At 36.3% G+C, this 18,306-nt stretch overlaps 1 protein-coding gene across 2 annotated transcripts in view; it reads right to left on the bottom strand.

Annotated features, from left to right (window-relative positions):
• Positions 1–6,319: 6,319 nt before the first annotated feature.
• The window catches only part of BTBD8 (BTB domain containing 8), a 35,445-nt gene continuing 23,458 nt past the window's right edge, over positions 6,320–18,306 (bottom strand). The window contains exons 6-11 of one of the 2 annotated variants that reach the window (XM_039727178.1): positions 16,243–16,304; positions 14,579–15,212; positions 14,186–14,276; positions 13,480–13,619; positions 10,093–12,420; positions 6,320–8,748 (exon numbers count right to left, since the gene is read on the bottom strand). In XM_039727178.1, coding sequence (XP_039583112.1) covers positions 8,279–8,748; positions 10,093–12,420; positions 13,480–13,619; positions 14,186–14,276; positions 14,579–15,212; positions 16,243–16,304 — 3,725 coding nt within the window. In that variant the 3' untranslated portion in view covers positions 6,320–8,278. Of the gene's footprint in view, positions 12,421–13,479; positions 13,620–14,185; positions 14,277–14,578; positions 15,213–16,242; positions 16,305–18,306 lie in introns of both variants that reach the window. The other variant, XM_039727177.1, reaches the window with a different exon arrangement.

The raw sequence follows: 18,306 nt of genomic DNA, 5'->3' as shown, positions 1-18,306 counted from the left end.
AACCAGGGCTTGTTCTGAGCAGAATGGACCCTGGACCCTGCACTGTGCTCTGGCCTCATGGGTGTGTGGTACAAGTCTGATGCAGTAGGACATGCTGAGCCCCTGGGACTCTGCCCAAGGGACAGTTCTGGTAGAAGTTTGTTCTGCAAGACCATTTGAGTATTTAGTGACTTAGATTTCTCTTTTTTTGAGCCTGAATGTCAGATCGCTAATTAAGTAGAGCTCGGACTCAAAGAAAATAGATTTTTCTGAATTGTGTGTTCTTCAGAGCATTCTTCTCCACAGTAGTTTCCTTTCCCAAAAGGGACTTCTGAGGAAAGCTATTTTCCTACTTACTGTTATCTCTGCTGTGACAGTTTCTGACATTTGGCTAGTTTTAGCTTTTAATCTCAGAAGCTTTTCTTTCCCACATACCTACATGGTGCATTTCACATGCAGGTGAAGTTGCAGGAGAGAGAAAGAACCAGGCTGAGTCTGGCAGCATATCAAATATTTCCTGGAAGCAGAGTACAGAACCCCACTTAGGCAAGGATAGAAAGATCTTGGGACTAGAACTCCCCTATGATGAAGATAATGGCATAAGCATCTGAACGAATAACTAATTTATGACAATGCAAAATCTATCATCAAATTAATGTTTCCCTATGTTCTTCTGCCCCATCTCCTGTATGTTCTACATCAGCACCATTGTTGGATTTTGTGGGACTGTTACATAGGTATCTTCTCTCTGTATTTTTATATGAAAACTGATGGTTGATCTTCAGACACGTATCAATTGTCCTGTTCTCTGATGGCACAATCATAGCAAAATCAATATTTTCCTTTAAAGGACAAAAAGGAGTGAAGATTCACTAAACAGATGGAAAAGGAAAGTAACTTTTTTTTTTGCCATTTACAGAGCACAAATAAAAATTCATGTCAGCAGTCCACCAGCTGAATGAAGTACAGCAACGCAGCATTTAACTTACACATAGGATTTATTATTTTCTGTCATACAGAAATCAACTAAAAACCTTGAGTATGTAGCATGGGGAAGAAGGGTTGTGGGACTGTGCAACCATACAGATATTTGTGAAACAGAACACATATGTTGACAAGAAATAATTTCAAAATAGGATTACTCAGGCCCAAGCTCGTTATCTAGGTGTGGAAAGCAAGCAGGTGGGAAACATGCAAGCATTCGGTTTGAGATCTTAACATCCTCCCCTCCACAGGACTGAGTGGTCAAAAGATTCTAGGACCATGAAGCCGTGGATACAGGTAGTGACTCAAACTTTTCTTCATATGCATCCCATTATACGTATGTTCTAGTAACCAAGATTAATCTAATATGATAATCCAGAAAATAGAGATTGAAGGGTTTTTTTTCTCTACAGACACAGGAGGAGATTTTGTTATAGGCAGGAAGTTAGACTTAGAGGTGGGTCTCTTGTTTGTGGATATTACCTGATTTTATGAAAGTCACACAAAGCTTTTATGTTACCTACACTGAATCTGGCATGTACACAGAATTTATCCTATCTGTATTGATCTTAAGCACACTGATATAACTCTACTGGCAGGATGTCATGCCACACTTAAAAGAGGGTTGTTAAAAAGAAAAAGTGAAGAAGAAAAATTATTTCCTTAAGCAAAACTGTAAGAAAATGGCAAGAATTCCTACATAAGGATTGCATAGGTGAGGATATTGTAGGTTGAATTTAAGTTGATGAGATCAGGCTCAAAAACGTTTTATGCATTAAAGGTACATGGGCCAAAATTTTTACTCCAGTAACTAGCCTTTCTGTCCAGACACATAAATAACGTGATCTTCGTAAACATGCATCTGATATCACTCACACTAACTTCAGTGGGAGCTGAGAAAGAGCAGTCACTGTCATTGAGTGCATAAATACGAAGTCTGATGGACTACCTGGGTAATTGGGCTCAGTCCCAAATTTGTGCATGTTGTTCAGGTTCACCAGAATACACACTAGTCCAGTTAAGTCATGAGCTCTAAGAATACAAATCCTGTTTTGACCATCAGTGTCCCTGTTAAATGTACCCAGTTACTGAGTTACAGTCAGCCCCTCCGGATATTGAGGTTTGAGTTACTGAAGACATGTATTCATATTTTACAGTGCAACAGAGAAAGAACTTCTGTTGCATGTAATGCAAAAAGTGAGGTTCTTAGGACTTTGATTTCTCAAACTGGACAGTCTTCTGAGCAACCATTTAAGGAGAACAGGGAGGGAATTTAATGGAATTCTGTTATTAATTATTTCACACTTTAACTGCATCTAGATGGTTCATCAGGATTAGAACCTCATTAAGCTGAGTACTGTATAAAAACACAAGTATGCACAGTGCTTGCCCCCAGTGTCAGCTCCATTACCCTCTCTGAAAAGAGAATGTTAAGCTGAAAGTCACTCTGCAGATGTGGCTGTGGATTCACTTCTGTGTTTGCAGAACTGTGGCTTAATGGAGCATACAGTGCAGATTGCAAAGAGAAGTATGAAAGGAAGGTCAAATGCCAGAAAGAAACAGGTGTGTGTGCACACCTGCTCTATATGACTTCTTCTGGTTTTAGTTATCAAATGTAAAAAAACAGATTTGTAAAAAAATTACCAAACTCAGTATTTTTCCCCAGCTGATAACCAGTCCTTAGATAAATCACTTCTCTCTGTTACAGGTTTAGCTTCTTTAAACACACAGTAGTTGCCAATGGCAAGCAGCTAGGTTTTAAATTAGCAAAAGAAGACATTTGAGCTGTATTTCTTCCAAAGTTGAAAAAAAATCACACAACGCTTTTGTTCAAGAGAGAAAGATGAAAATCAGTATGGATTTTCTGCAAGAGATGAAAGCTTCTAATTATATTTGATTTCAGATCTAAAAGCCCATTTCCAGAGAATCATCTGTTGTAATAAAGCTGCAATACTTCTCATTTTATCTTTTGTCCTCAGTTCCTCTGTAGTCCTGGCAAGAATGTCATTCATCAATGTAAAAATGTTAAATCACCCCAGTCATGAAACATTAACAGAATGCATACAATTATGACTCCTAAATTGAGGTCTTTCTAGCTGTAATTTGTCTTACCTACAATTGTACAATGTTATTAGTAGAATAAAACTAGAAAACTATGAAATATATATATTGGAAAAATAGCATTTCTAGTACATGCATTATTATAGACAGGTCCTGAACCTCATTCACCTGAGGTCAAAAAGAGGGGTTTTTTTGACATCATTGAAAGCAAAATAATGAATTCCTAAATATCTTGGTTCTCAGCAACAGATGAACAATATGAGAGCAGTACTTAATTCCATCATGCAAAGGTTTAGGTTTTCTGGAGCAAAGTAGAATTCGCATGCTACTTATTATTTTCCAGATGGCAATAATATATATTGAAATATATATAAAATAGTCTTCTACAGTATGCACCTAGAACAGGTATGTGGTTGTTTTTAAAAATCATATTCCCTGAAACAAACTGATAGCCAATGATGGGGGAATGCATCCTAGAGACAGTCTTTGGGAGAAACATAGCAAGTTCTCTAGCCCTAGTTCTTCCAAAATAATAATAAAATTTGCCATCTCAAAAATTGAGTATAATTTTGAAACAATTAAAAACCTTAAAAAGTATGGAATAAGATTATTAAACATGTACAGTTCAGTCACATATCATCCAGAACTTTAAAATAATGCAAGCTAACCATATTCCTTGTACTCAATTATTAATATTTTCCAATGACACACAGAGTAGTTTTATTATAATGAGTATAGTTTAATCTCAAATATGTATCCCATGAGTATTGTGTTTCTGCCTGCTGACTTTAGTATCATTTTATGTGCTATGGATGTTGATGAGGCCCAAAGAACCCCATCTAACTTTGAAGTTACCCCTGCTTTTAGTAGAAGGTTGGACTACAGACCTTTAGAGGTCAGTTCAAGGCTACATTTTCCTGTATTGCTGTGTTTTTTCTGTAATTATTTGATTCTGGAGGAAGCTTTTCTAAGGGGAAAAACTTAAGAATTTATGAAGTGTCCTTTCCATTACCCCTATACCACAAAAGCAGATGTCTGGGCTTTTTATGCACTTATCTGATCACTTGTAGCAGTCCAGACTGCCTGCTGATCTCATTTCATGCTTATCTCTTCTGATCTTCACTGTGTGCCTCAGCCTCTGCATTTCTTTTGCTACACTACATAAACATGGTATAATCTCATGCACTGAAAAAGCAAACCAAAATATATTATTAACTGATCTGCTTTTCTAACTGTTGTTTGTCTCTTAGTGGTTAGGCTGTTTCCTTCCTGCAGTTCTGTCAGGCTCTACCAAACAGACTGTACTGTCTGTTGCCTCTGACTGTGAGCTAATCTTCATTTTCACCATGGCCCCTAGAGAACACCTTCCTAATCAACCTCAAAACTGGTATTTTATACTCATCTGCCTTGTGGGCTATGTTCAGTGAAGCCAGTGGTGCAGTTTTCCTTAAATCCTCTCATCCTCATTTGACTCCTGCCTCCATATTTTCATTTCCTTTGCTTCCCTAATTTATTTTTTAACATATTATTAGGAAGAACTTCCCCCTCCTGCCTTTCCTGTGTGGTTCCAAGTGTCTGGCCTTCCCTTATCTGTCTGCAGTGTGTCTGTTGGTAACTTACTTCACAAATATAATTTTAGCTATTATCTGTATGTAAAAACCCTGCAGAGCTGCTTCTCCAGATTAGACTCTAACTTTCCAAATGTAAAACATCTTTCCTTATTTTTCACTTTCATAACATGTCATTCAAGGTAGGCCAAATCAGGGTCATTGTCTGAGACTGATTGCCATGTCCTCTCCTTTAAATTTCACTAATGGTTTACTAAATGTGGTGTTACTCTCTGTAGGATACAGACATCTTTGCCCATTCACAGAACAGTCTCAGGTGAGCTGTCACTTGTGCCTGTTAACTGCAACCTGGTCTTCTCAGGCTTTGACAGATCAATTTCACTGCTCTTATTCCAAATACTACTGCAAGGGCAGTATTCTGACTGTGCCATTGTTTTAGTTTCCTCACTGACACCCCTTCACTGTTTCATCATACGTATCTATCTACTTGTCTTTGCTTTAGAGCTCTTTCAGGACCTCATAATCACTATTCACTTGGAGCCCATGGCACCATCTTTGTTTCTGTATCAAGTTTTCAAAGAAACTTTTATCCATTCTCTCCTGTGTTGGAGAAGAGGCAAATACAGTGATAAAATCACTGCCAGGAGGTGTGAGAAGGCTTCCAAAGAACTCAGGTGACTGATACTATTAAACAAATAGCTATCTACACCTGGCTTAAAGCTTGAACATTTCCCTGAATGAGGTCAGGGTCAAACAGTTTAGGCAGCACATAAGGCTGGTCAGGATTATGCATTCTTCCAGCTCCGTTGTTATCCAGCCTTCATATCTCACCCTAAAGTTTCCCCTTTTCGTAATGCATACAGGAGAAAAAAATGACTATTTAAACTGATGATGTGCTGAAACCATTGCTAATCAGCTAGACAAATATTGACACTCTCATTTTACTTTTCCATTCATGTGCATTTTTTTTTGTGTTTTGTCTTCTCTTGGATTCTGACCACTCTGTGGGCAGTCTTTGTTTTTGCTCTTTGTTTGTACAATGTCTAGCCAGTGGGATGCTGGTCTGATTAAGCCTCACAGGCGCTCTAGTAACGCGAGTTAAAAACAATACCACTTTCTATTCCTGCTACTTCTGCAGACACTGTTTGGCTGTGGGAAGCTGAATTCTATGGCTGCCTCTGTACCAAGTGAACAATATCCTAATCAGTGCTCTGCTGCAAAGCTGTTAAAGGAATTGTAGCAACAGTGTTGAAGAGAGAAGCTAATTTAATTTTGATACAACTGAAAAAATAAATGCCAAGACAAAAACCACCATTAAAAAACCTATATGTGATTGTATTTCATACAATACACTTGAAATTTTGTGTCAATTTTCAGTGTCACTTTATCAATTCAGTAAGAAGTTAAAAATATGGGCAGAGCAAAAAATAGACAAAAGAATCCCTTCTTTCATTTTCTGTCACTTCTCCTTTCCATCACTTCATCTTGTTTAACATGTGAATGCCCACTCTCAGAATATCATCAGGATTTTAAAGCTGATTAAACTTTTTGGTAGACAACTTTTACTTTCACAGACATTAGAAAACACTATTCCTTGGCCTGCTGTAAGAGCTTCCCTTGAGCTTCATCTTTTCCTATGGCCAATACTACAGTTCTCTATTTTATCCAAAAGATTTATCTCCTACTGATGTACCTTGCAGAACATCAAGAAAACCTATTTTCACTGAAGGTGAAAATAGGCTTTCTTGATGTTCTGCACTTCTAAAGGTGGTTCTAACTCCCTCAATATGAAGTCTGGGTTAAATACAGAATATTACATCTATAATATTTTGAATTACAGTATCTCAGAGTATTTATCCTTCTGCTAAAAGAGCAGATTAAATATTTTTATGATGAGACTGAACATCTTCCTTCCATCAGTTTAGTCTTCCACTGACAGAATGGAAGGTTTTCCTTTCTTTCCCTTACCTTGATATTAAACAACAAGTTAAATTTCTTCCTCCATTCATTTTGAGCATAAAACATTACTTTTACTTATGTATCAGAAATCCAATGAAGTTCCTTGCTAGATAAATGATTTTGCCTCAGAGATCTTTATTCTGTCAAATCCAAAGTCATAACCTCTTTAATCATACACTAAGGCAAGTTCATATTTCCACAAAACTGAGTTTCTGACTATGAACAAAAAGAAATGAAGTTTGTCAGGTTAAGGTGCACTGCTGGAATTGTGCAAAAGCTTGCAGAACTGACCATGTTGTCAGTGGTTACAGTCAGCTTAGTTGTGTACTCCTGTAGTTCCAACTAAAATAGAATGTTACTTAGCCTTTTACTCCTATATGGCACTCGCTTCTGAAGGCACTTCTGTTCATGACTAAGAGGAGGTAGAATGCTTCTTTTTTAGATTTTAAGCTGTGTGAAAGACAAGCACTACTGTTTCCATAATGCAGACCTCTGAGGGGGTCCAACCTTTGCAGGGAAAAAACCCCTGTATGTTTCAGGAGTTCTGACTAGGTAAGAATTACAAAGAGTTTCTCACTCCTTCCTCCCCTGTCAATCAGAAAAGACAATAATTGGTCCTATCCACACCCAAAGAGCCAAAAGCAGCAAAATGATCTTTATATCCTATTTCACTCTGAGTCAAAAGAAAGGTTATTGTGACATTTAGTCTCAATTTATAAAAGCTACACTAGAGATAATAATGAAGATGCAATAATCCTATTACCACTCCCAAAAATGTGACATCTATGAAAACACACAAACCAAATTCCTGAGAATCTTGCTATACTTCAGCATGAGAACGTGCAAGTGTAATTAATTAATGCCTGAAGGTAATTCTAGTTAACATCAGACTTCAGATTAACACTGACCACAGCTTCAGATTTACTTTTGGAGATATCAGACATGCTGTTTCTTAGAGCAGGAGAAACATTCTACCAACTCCTTTGAATTCATGCACTATGCCATTTAAAACATTTACTTAAAATGTGCATTTTCGTGAAAGAAACAGTGGTCTTTGTACAGCACAGACCCTTTGAAGTCTTATATTTGAAGAAAAGGCAATTAAAAAAATTTATTGGAAACTTCTAAACAAAACAAACCAAAATACAAAAATCAAATCTGGAAGAAACAGATTAAGCAAGCTGCTCATATTAACAAGGCCCAAGGCAGAGTCAGATTGAAACATTTGCTTTGAATATAAGCATGCTTTTCTGTCATTTAAAGTAGTGTTGGCACACATCACCTTTGACACATCCATTCTGAATCTTTATTGTTGTAAAATGAAGTCACCATGGGGTCGGGGGGAAGGAGAGGAATAGGTCTGCTATAGTGCATTCATCTTTAAATTTTTGATCAATGAGAACATTAAATGTCAAAAAAGAAGATAAAAGGGAGGGCAGAAACCCAGATTTTTCTTTCATGTTATCTAGTTTTTCTAACAATTCTAGAAAATACATGCTCAAGTTCATTTTTAGAAAAGACATACATTTAAGTCTTGAAAAATTATTGTACTTGTGATTAAATCTAGATGATAAGTTAACATATTTACCTCATTTTATCAGAAAGATTGCCTCATATCAAGAATTGCTTGTTCTTGACTGATGCAGTATTTCATTATGGTATGGAAACAACTCAGCAAAAATAGATTTGGGGAATGGGTTGCAGTTCAGTTGCAAACAGCTGAAACCTTAATGATGGGTTTCCAGTTCAAGAATTGTCCATTCCCCTTGAGGGGACGAGCAGTCTTCAGATGAAAAGCTTGCCACTGTAATGCTCGCTGAGGAGTCGTCAAGCGGAGACATGAGCTCAGTCCACCTGCTGAACGTGTCAACTTGTGAGGTACCCTGAGGATTCGAACCATCTCGTGCCAGAAACAGTGTCTGGTTGATAAGACATTGTGCTAAGTTAAGGTCTTCAGGAACAGAGTTTTTGAAATCTATATTTGAGTCCTGCTCAGATAGCAATTGCCTGAGTAGAGTCCAGTCCTGTTCTGCAAACTGTTGATCTTCAAAATCCATGTCTAGAACTGCTGTTTCTGAATCCATCCTCTGCTCAATTGCTTCTCCAACATCCATCTCATATATTGGAGAAAGGGTTTTTGAAGGCCGATGTTCATACATGCAGGTTTGTGCCATTGTGTCATAATCATCTATGTCTCCTGAAATAATTCACAATACTGTACAATGTAAAAATTGCAGATGATCCTCCCCTCAGGGTTGTGTAGAGCAAAATTTAATTCATTCAGGAAGGACAATCCAATCAGGTTAAAAAAGGGGGGGATGGAGGGTTATACAAAATTGACAAAATTTGAGGCATTTATTTCCTATATAAAAAACAAAGTATGATTTATAAATTAAGTTAAAGCAGCAATCACCACTGGTAATTAACAATAACCTCCATAATTAAGTTTCTGATACAGAAAATGACAATGTAAATATACACTTAATGCACATGAAATTTCTCATTTACTACATAAATTAAATTTAGACCAGGAGGTGCATAGAGGGAATTAATAGAGAATGATTACTGAATGGTGACTTAAGCTATGTCAGCTTAGAAGAGAATTAAAACCAAAATTGTTTATCCACAGGCTTATTTCTACATTGCACATGCAAGGGCAGCTGCAGGCAAGGGCAAGCAAACTTAAAAAAATAGTACAACTTTTAATGTCTTCTTGTTCTGTGGTCTGGCTGAACATAGATCATCATCCGTGTTTCATTACTCTTGAATACACAATAGTTGTAATCAACACTATTGTATATTTTTGATGGGATAAACAGACTGAATTATTGATATAAAGAAGACAGAACACAAAACTAGACAAGTATTCATCTAGCTACATGAAACAAGTTAGAACTTTTTTTGTATATAAGCATCAGTTCTAAGTATAATCTCTCTTTAGGAAATAAGCTTTTACTGGTAAAATTTAGAATTTTAGACATCTCATAAGCTCTAAAGCAGAGTTCAAACCTGCTCCCACTGATGTATATGGCAAATATTCAGTTATATTCAGTGGGAGAATGATCCAAATTTGTATATAGTATATAAATAAATAAATTACAACAATAATGCATATAGCTGTTCAGGTAAACAGTTCAGTGCGCTTTAGTTAAGGTTATTACTTTAGTTATTGCACATCCCATTCAGACATACTATATATTGTCAAGCAGACAAAACAAATACTAGGATTCCATCAAAAGCTGATGCTGTCAATGTTAGATTGGATTAAAAATAACTGAAGTACAGACAACTGCATCCAATCTTTCTTTTAGCATTACAGGAAATCTCTTTTCTTGTAGTCAAGTTGCTCATTGAACAGCAGGGTATTGACGGATATTTCAGACAGACAAGCATTCTCTACCCAAGTGAAATACTTAAAAATATTTAAATATGGTTTCAGCCAAAATTACTTCAGTTCAGGATTCAATCCCCGACAAATTGCCAAAGCTTTCCCTATTAATTTGGTTTTGAATGACTGAATGTTTCTATTTCTGTACATTACCTGGAAGTAAATCAGTATTAGCGCATTCAGTAGTTGCTGGTTGACTCTCTCTCACTTGACTTTCCTGAGTCAGCATCTGATTCTTACTGGCTTCTACAGGTTTTGCAGAGCTGTTCTTTTGCACATCAGAATTAGTTTCTCTCTGCTGAAGATCCAGATGACATGGTCTTTCTTGAGATTTTGCATCATTGTCTAAGTACTTATTGCACTGGTGAAATTCACTATCCACCTCATTCTTCATATTGACTTGCTGGTTTTCTCCTGGATGTGGACTAGCTGCTGAATATACTTTCTCTGGGCAGTTTTGTTCAGTCATTGAAGCACCTTGATTCTCCTTTCCTGGGATTTCAGTACCGTGAAGATGCAGGACAGAACTTCCACTTTTATCCAGTCTATTGTCTCTATCCTTTTGCTGTTTGCCATCCAGGAATCCCTCTTCAGTTTCCAATGAGTATCTTGAATAAAATGTCGTTCCATGGTGCTCTTGAGAAACACTGTCAAATACTTCTGGAGTAAGAGAATCTATTGAGTGCTGACGTGAAGTGTGAGTTTCCACTTTATCGTCAGCTCCCAATTCTTCACATTCATCTACTGAAAGTAAAACAGATCGTTTGAAATTTTTAGTTTTAGAAAACTCCTGACTTGCAGTATCATTTTCTGTTGCATCCTCAAAAGCTAAATTATCAATTCCTTGGAACTGTTGAGTAGGAACATTTGGTGGGGGAAAGTTTTCTGCAACGTTCTCTGCTTCAGATCTGTCATCTTCTGTTTCATCGGCAGAAGAAGAAACTTGGTCTGCTTCCTGCGTAAACTGTGTATTACCAAAGGTAGAACTTTTGCTTTCTCTAGTTGTGGTCCGTGAACTCTCTTGATGGGACCAGATTTTTCTTGGTATTTCATCATCACTTGTTGAATTAACACGAAAGAGATCAGAACCCTCTTTTTTCATTTTCACTTCTATTCTTAGGCTGCTATCATAAATTTTTAATTCCTCAGGTGTACTTGTGTCACTGCTGCTTCTTCCAAGAAAGTCGTGACATAACATAGTACTGCATTTAGAAATCCCTCTTTCATTGGATCCCTCATCATCCTGAGAGCCTCCAGCATCATAATCTTCAGATCTTGGTTTTATATCATCAGAGGATGTGGTTGCACTGCCAGTATCTGATTCAGGGCTCTCTTTTGGATCTACAGCACCAGTACTCCAATGGTCCACAAAGGGAATTTCTGCATTTTCATGGTTTTCTGGCATTTCCATAGGCTCTATAAGCTCTGTGTAATTAGGTGAATATTTTTCTGTTATTTGTTCTGTGGAACATTCTGAAACATCGTCTAAATCTGTTGTAACTGATTTATATTCAGTCAAGGCTGATGTATCACACAGTTCATCAACTGTAAGAAATCCTTCCACATGGATCTGAGAAGATGATGTCTCATCCTCTTTATTGGTTACTTGGGAAAAACTTGATAAAGCACTTTCACGATAGTTATGACCTGTTTCAGAGTTTATTTTGTCACTCTGTTCATTACAGACTTTTTCTGCTTTTGAATCTTTCACCAGTTCTCCTAAAACAATGGCCTTTTGATTGGTTTCCTTGGAAGAGTCTGAATATCCATCATTGGAAGACTGTGCACGACAGTGAAATTCAGCTGTATTATCATCTTTCTCTGGATCTTCAGTCTTTCTAATTCCAGTCTGATCTCCACAGATTTGTCTTGTTTCCATGTCACTTTGTATTGAAGCATTCAGTTTATAAATAGTTTCTTCTGCAATTTGAGGAGAAGAAGATTTGGATTGTATTTCGTATTGCACAGTTGCAGAAGTATCTGGTAATTTTTGTTTATTGGATTGACAGGACTCCAGCAATTTATTGTCACTGCTACTTTCTGTGGCAGGTTTTAAAGGTTCATTTGCAGAATAACATTCATTATTGTCATGAAGCTGACCTGCCACAGCATCAGCTGTGTTTTTCTCAAGTTTCTGTCCTGAACCTCTGTGCTCAGAGGTGTGCATATTCTTCTGGACAACAGGAGAATCACTCCTTGAATGCTTTTGGGCAGAGGACTGAGATTTTAATACAGCTGTTTTCTGTTTTGGGTCTTTACTGTTTGCAATCTCAGCATTCTTTGATGGAGCCAGAGTCTTAGGTGTTATTTTTGAAGTGGCTTTTGTTACAGGTGTTGGTGATTGTTTAATACTCTTCTTCTTAGCTGAAGGATGTTTTTCTGGGAGTGTTGTCTGAACCAGGTGTTGTAACACATTTTTTTCTTCATTATGTTTTGGAGACATTCCTGATTTCAGTGAATTTGGTGATTCCCCCTGAGGTCCTGACAAACAGTAAAAAAGACTATAAAAGTTGTATGTCCCAGTCACAGCATATTCACCAATTTTATGTTAATGCTTGTTTATGTTAAGAAACAAGTTACTCAACTTTTAATGTAACTAAGGGATTTAAGGCTTGTTAAAGAATTAAGATTTGAAATAATAACTAGTAGACAAAAACACTGTCTTGGCACCTTTAAGGCAATTCATGGAACATACATACAGGAATCACTTCAGCCTGTAACTGCAGCAGTCATCCCTAAAGTAGAAAGCAGCAGCTCCCTAATAATGCATACAAACACCACACAGCAGCTTAGCACAGGAAGTAATGAGTACTGTATTCAATTTATATTGTAGAGGAAATGAACAGAGGCATAAAATAATTACATTAGTTATAATGTGATTAGAATACTAGAGTTAATGTCCCTGCTCAGTCAGAAAATACTGCAAGATCTTTAATGACCACAAATTGACAGAACCTGTGTCTTCTATATCACAGTGTATTTAAGATAATAAAACTTGAATATTAGAGCTCCATCCTTAACACCTTGTATCCTTCTTAAGCAGTGTTTCCTCTCTGTGTTCTACAGTGTCATTTCCTACCCCTTCTATCAGTAGCTGTTGAAGTTGAGTATTTGTTTGGGGGCCAGTATCAGTACACTACTGAGAGGGAGAAATAGGAAAACACCTAATTAGGGAGGCATAAAGCAGGCTGCAGTCCAGATCTTTGAGGCTTATTACAAATGCTCAACCTACAGAATTTCTGTTGAGCTCAGTCATGGTTCCAAATGCAGAAGTGCAGGGGATCAGCAAATGGAAGTCTCTGCAATGCAGATTAAACAAGCAGAAGAAAACACTGACTGGGAGTGAAGACCGTCTTTTAAGTATTTTGAAGTTGACACGTTAATTTGCATTTTACAGCTTAGGACTGTCACCAAAAGTGAAATATGGAAAAAACCCAGAATTCTCCAGAAGATTTTTCAAATACTTGTGCTAAAAACCAAACCAACCTCAAAGCTTTGCATATAAGTGGCAGATCATTTAACTGCTGTATGAAACTTTACCTTGGTTCTTGGGAGAATTGGTAGGTGTGTTTTGAGTCTTTTGCTGTGGTGTAGAATTCATACTCACATTCCCTTTTTTCTTTGGAACAGCTTGTACATTTTGCTCATTACACCCCTTTCCTGTTGGTTTTTTTGTCAGACTGCAAAGAAATAATTACATCCATTATTTTCAGGCTTGATCAAGCAATGTTTAATTATATTTAAACAAGAAATATATGTGTTTTAATGTGCACACATACATAAATATTGAAAATGCAACCTAAAAAGTAAACTTTTTGAAAATAAAAATTAAATCTATATCTATATTTTTAATTTATATACAAACATGTATATATGATGACCCATTTCACAATTTCACTTCAGCTGTCTCCTGTCTAGTTTAATCTAAACTATTCCAGAAATTATATATTTACAACACCTTGTGTAGTCATTAACTGTTCCAGTATGCAGAATTCTGAATGACCTATAACAATTTAAAAATTATTAGCATGCAACAGTCCAACACCAAAGCCAAATCTGTTTTATCTTTACAGCAATGTTGCCAATAGCTAACTCATACTGTTTTGCAAATAACATCCTACAGAAACCATTTTCAGATTAAAAAGAACATCTAATGGTAAGCTTAACAGTTCACCTGAAACCATTCTTCCCAAACTCATACACTCATGCACACATCCATGAAGCAGCATATTGCTTTGTAACATACCTGCTTGTTGTGACATTAGCCTCAAGCTCAGTCTTTTTTTTTTTGGTGGTGACTCCATTTGATACCTTCACTGATACTTTTGTTTTCACTACTGTAGAGTAAATTCAAAGTTAATTACAGAGGGAAATTCACTGCATGTAAGTACCAAAAAAAATCTAATATATGAAAATCAGTTATTGAGAAGACCATACATGCTGAAGTTGTAAAATGTTTACTGTTTTGTATGGCTATTAATTGACTGTAAAGTCAGTTTACATTAATTTACAGGGAAATAATGTAACTCTTATCAGTTTATAGTAGATTGTCTTAAAGCTTCCCTGGCTGGTTTTCAGTGTATGAACAGCCTGAGACCAGTCAGAAGAGGACTTTAAAGAAAGAATTATAAAAAATTACCAGTCTGTTTTTTCCCTTCCTCTACGGATTTATCCTCTTTGGGCTCCTCTGTCTGTTCACCTGCAGTCTGCACATCCGTGTTTGAATTTGCTGACTTGCTGGAAGTTGCTGCCACAGTCACCAAGGAGGGAGATTCCTTCCCTGTGGTTTTTTTCAATGGTTTTGTTTTGTTCTGCATGCTTGAGGTTACTGTCAGCACTTTAGGTCTGGCACCTGCAACTTTTCCTTCATGGTTCCTCAGACCTTTGCTGCTTCCTGAATTTTTTTGTCCACTTGCAGATGATGTCTTTTCTATATCTTGCTTGGTAAGCATGCTTTCAGCCTTCACATTTCCATTATTTTCTATTTTTGTCTTTACAACAGCTCTAGCCTTTGGCAAAGCGGCTTTTTCCCCAGGTTTGGAATCCTTAGTAATCTTGGAAACTAATTTTTTGCCATCTTTCCCCTTCACATCCTCATGCTTTGAAGTCTTATTAACAGTGTTTCTATTGGTGGATGCATGTCCAGATGCTCCTAATCCATCAGATTTCATTTTATCCTGATTAGTGGAAGAATCTCCACAGCAAACTTTCTTGCCGTGTTCTGCCCAGGAATTATTCCTTGTACCAACAGATGCAGTAGTAGTTTTATTTAGCTAGGAAAAAAAATGGCATGAGAAAAAAACCCAAACAAAACATACTTGTAATACCAAACTATCCATCGTCTGTAATTGCTGAAACACATCTACTTTTAAAGTAGTACATGAATCTAAAGCAGCAAGATTAAACACAGAAGTAAATTTTTATGTATCTATGTATATACATACACACACATTTTAGCTCAGTTTGCTGGCTTTCAAGAATATTAAAGTACTGCTCTGCGTAGAGGAGACAGAAATATCTGAGTTTCGCTTTTACTTTGGACAAATTACCCTGTAATATTTACTTATTTATATTATTAGTGTCTTCTTAAGTAAGAAATTTTTTTGAGTTATATGTGCATATTTTCCAAAAAGGAATAAAGACTATGCATTATTACAAACATAAAGCCAAAAATCATTTTAGAACATGTGATGATTTGAACCATTACCAACATAGAAATGCCAATATTGATTCTCTCAAGTAAAGAGGAACTCAGATATGGAGAACTAAGTGCATTAAAGGGAATCTTTGTGATACCAGTGTCATTGCAATGTATGCAAGACTGTCAAATCATATGAAACCCATACTGGTTTTTTACCAATCATTAATGTAGTTTTGAGTGTGAGTTTCAATAGAAGCGTCGTTGAGGGCAGTAATTAATATTTTTCAGAGCAGGGAGTGTAACAGGCTCAGTGCTGTGGTGGCTTGTAAAAATAGCAGAGATTCATTAGCTCAGTAGCAAACCATTTGCTCTGGGAAACAGATGAGTTTCATTATGTAGCATGAGAGGAATGTGATGTTCTGAACACAAATTCCTGCCTTTTATTTGAGCTTATCTGTTTGAAAATGCCGCAGAACACAGTCTAAGATGTTTCCAGTAGTCATTACTGATTCTGCAGAAACAGTTTACAAGAAAATACGGATTTTTCAAAAACAAGTTCCATTAAGCAAAATGGGAAAATAAGTATCAATTTAAACAAACAATGAAAATAGTTTTGTTTGCAATTATCTGAATGTTTCAAACGTTTGGATATAAATGTTTACCTGAGAACTGGTGAACACAGGTTTTTTGCCAAGTCTTCGGTCATCACCCTTGTCAAATGCAGCTGTAAAAGGAACAAGCAATTTCTTCACTGTTTGGCAGGAAAGAAGGGGGACAGAAATGAAGCCAGCCTACTCAGTTAACATCATGTGAAATCAGAAAGCACTTCTTTGGGTCCTGATTTACTCTTGAAAGGCTAATTTTGGTGACATGGCAAATGTTAAGTGGAAATACATGGTTTTATGTTTGGAACAAAAAAATGTGGGCTCTACAATGACATCACATGTCCATAAGCAAGTTACTGAACTCTTCTGTTTCCCCATGTCCATAGTAAGACTTTTGTTTATCCGAGCTCAATTCATTTATAGCTAGCAGTGCACTGAGACCTTTAAAAGTGTACAAAATTTACAAAAAGATACCTTCAAAGTTAGAGTACTAACAGCTTTTAGGTGTATTGTTAATTATAAGGTATTTATTTATAGTATATAAAGAAAAGATTAATTACATTAAAGTAAATGATATTAGTTTTCAAAATTGGCAAAGCCAAAATGCCTAAATGTACACACTAAGGTCTTAGTGCCTCTTTAGATAGCATGCAGCATACTGTCATGAGAATTATCCCTGTGATTGTCATGTGGAGTTTTTAGGCAGTGAATGCCTTTTTTTTTGTCTGATGTGCTCTGGGAGGAAAGCAGTTTTCAACAAAGCTTTTTGAATCAATTGCACTTGTAGAACACAAAAGAGATATTTATAGACACTGTACAGACCCAGAATCGATAGGTTTCATTTATGTCTGTATTCATATTTCAACTGGAAAAAAGGTTTTGCAAAAAATATATAAAAAATTTAGGCATTCAGTGCCTCATGTTCTGAGATACTGTACATGGAAACATTTTTTGTATGTGTAATACAAAAATTCTGCTGAATTCCTGCTAAAGATACTAAAAATAATTTTTATGTAAGTCTCTAAAAATCACACAAAAGGTATGCTGAAAATGGCACCCCAGGGATCTAATCCTTTTTCTAGCAATGACTCTGCATATTAATACATACAAATATACTAAGACAAAATCCTTATAAACTTGTGCCTAAGAAAACACAAGACAGGCTGTAAATGAAAAAACCACAATATCATCTCTCTTATTTTGGCATTTTTACTCCTCTGTTATAGCCTTCTAAATATATATAGGCTAAATTTCTAAGAGAAAAGCTACCACCAGAAATCTTTAAGATTAAAGTTGATCTAAGTTATCCTATACGTATTTCACCTGAAGATTAAAATTTGCCTAGCAGTATTGTATGATTGTTTTGCGTGTAATTAAAACCAGATAATTCATGCAAACATTTCAGCCTTTTCATATATAAAATGCATGCAACTTCAGTCAGAATTTACTCTAAAAGAAAACAAAATCATTTTTGGCAATATGGAGTTTGGAAAATTAAGACACACCTTGATTTTAAATATTTTTTTCTATTGAAAGCACTAGTGTAAAGTAGCCAAAACATCGTTCACAATAGGGACATCAGCATACTTAAAGGTAAACCACCCCAAATCAGAACAACCCACCCTTTTTATTAAAGGCAACTCCTCTGCTTCTGAAGGATTTTATAATCAAGAAGAAATCCGATCCCTCTTCTACAGAGTAGTATGATATATTACTTGACTACGTTCCTAAATCATGCTTAGAAAGACTGTCACTGCATCTTTCAGCATGTAATTGTAGAATAAAATTTGCATCTCTAGGTATATAATTATGAAATTGCTACTAATATATTTAAGGATATAAAAATGTTCACATCTCCTTTGAATCAAAAGTGATTTGAATTCAGAGCAGTATTTAACATTCTTTTCTTTTACAACACCGTACTGTCAAAGCTTATATTAAACCAGAATCTCAACTCCATCGTCAGTTCCACATCCTCAGAATACTTCTGTACTTCAAAACAAAGGAGCATTCAGAACAAAAACTCCTTTTTGCTGGAAGTGCTGTCTGTTAAAATGTTGAGAGCACACCGTGCAGCTCCTTAGGGGCTCTCTGCAGCAGCACACACAAGACCACAATGCC

The sequence above is a fragment of the Passer montanus genome, unplaced genomic scaffold (genome assembly GCF_014805655.1).
Source record: "Passer montanus isolate IOZ18808 unplaced genomic scaffold, ASM1480565v1 scaffold60, whole genome shotgun sequence".
NCBI lineage: Eukaryota > Metazoa > Chordata > Aves > Passeriformes > Passeridae > Passer > Passer montanus.
This window is presented reverse-complemented; position numbering and strand designations above follow the sequence as displayed.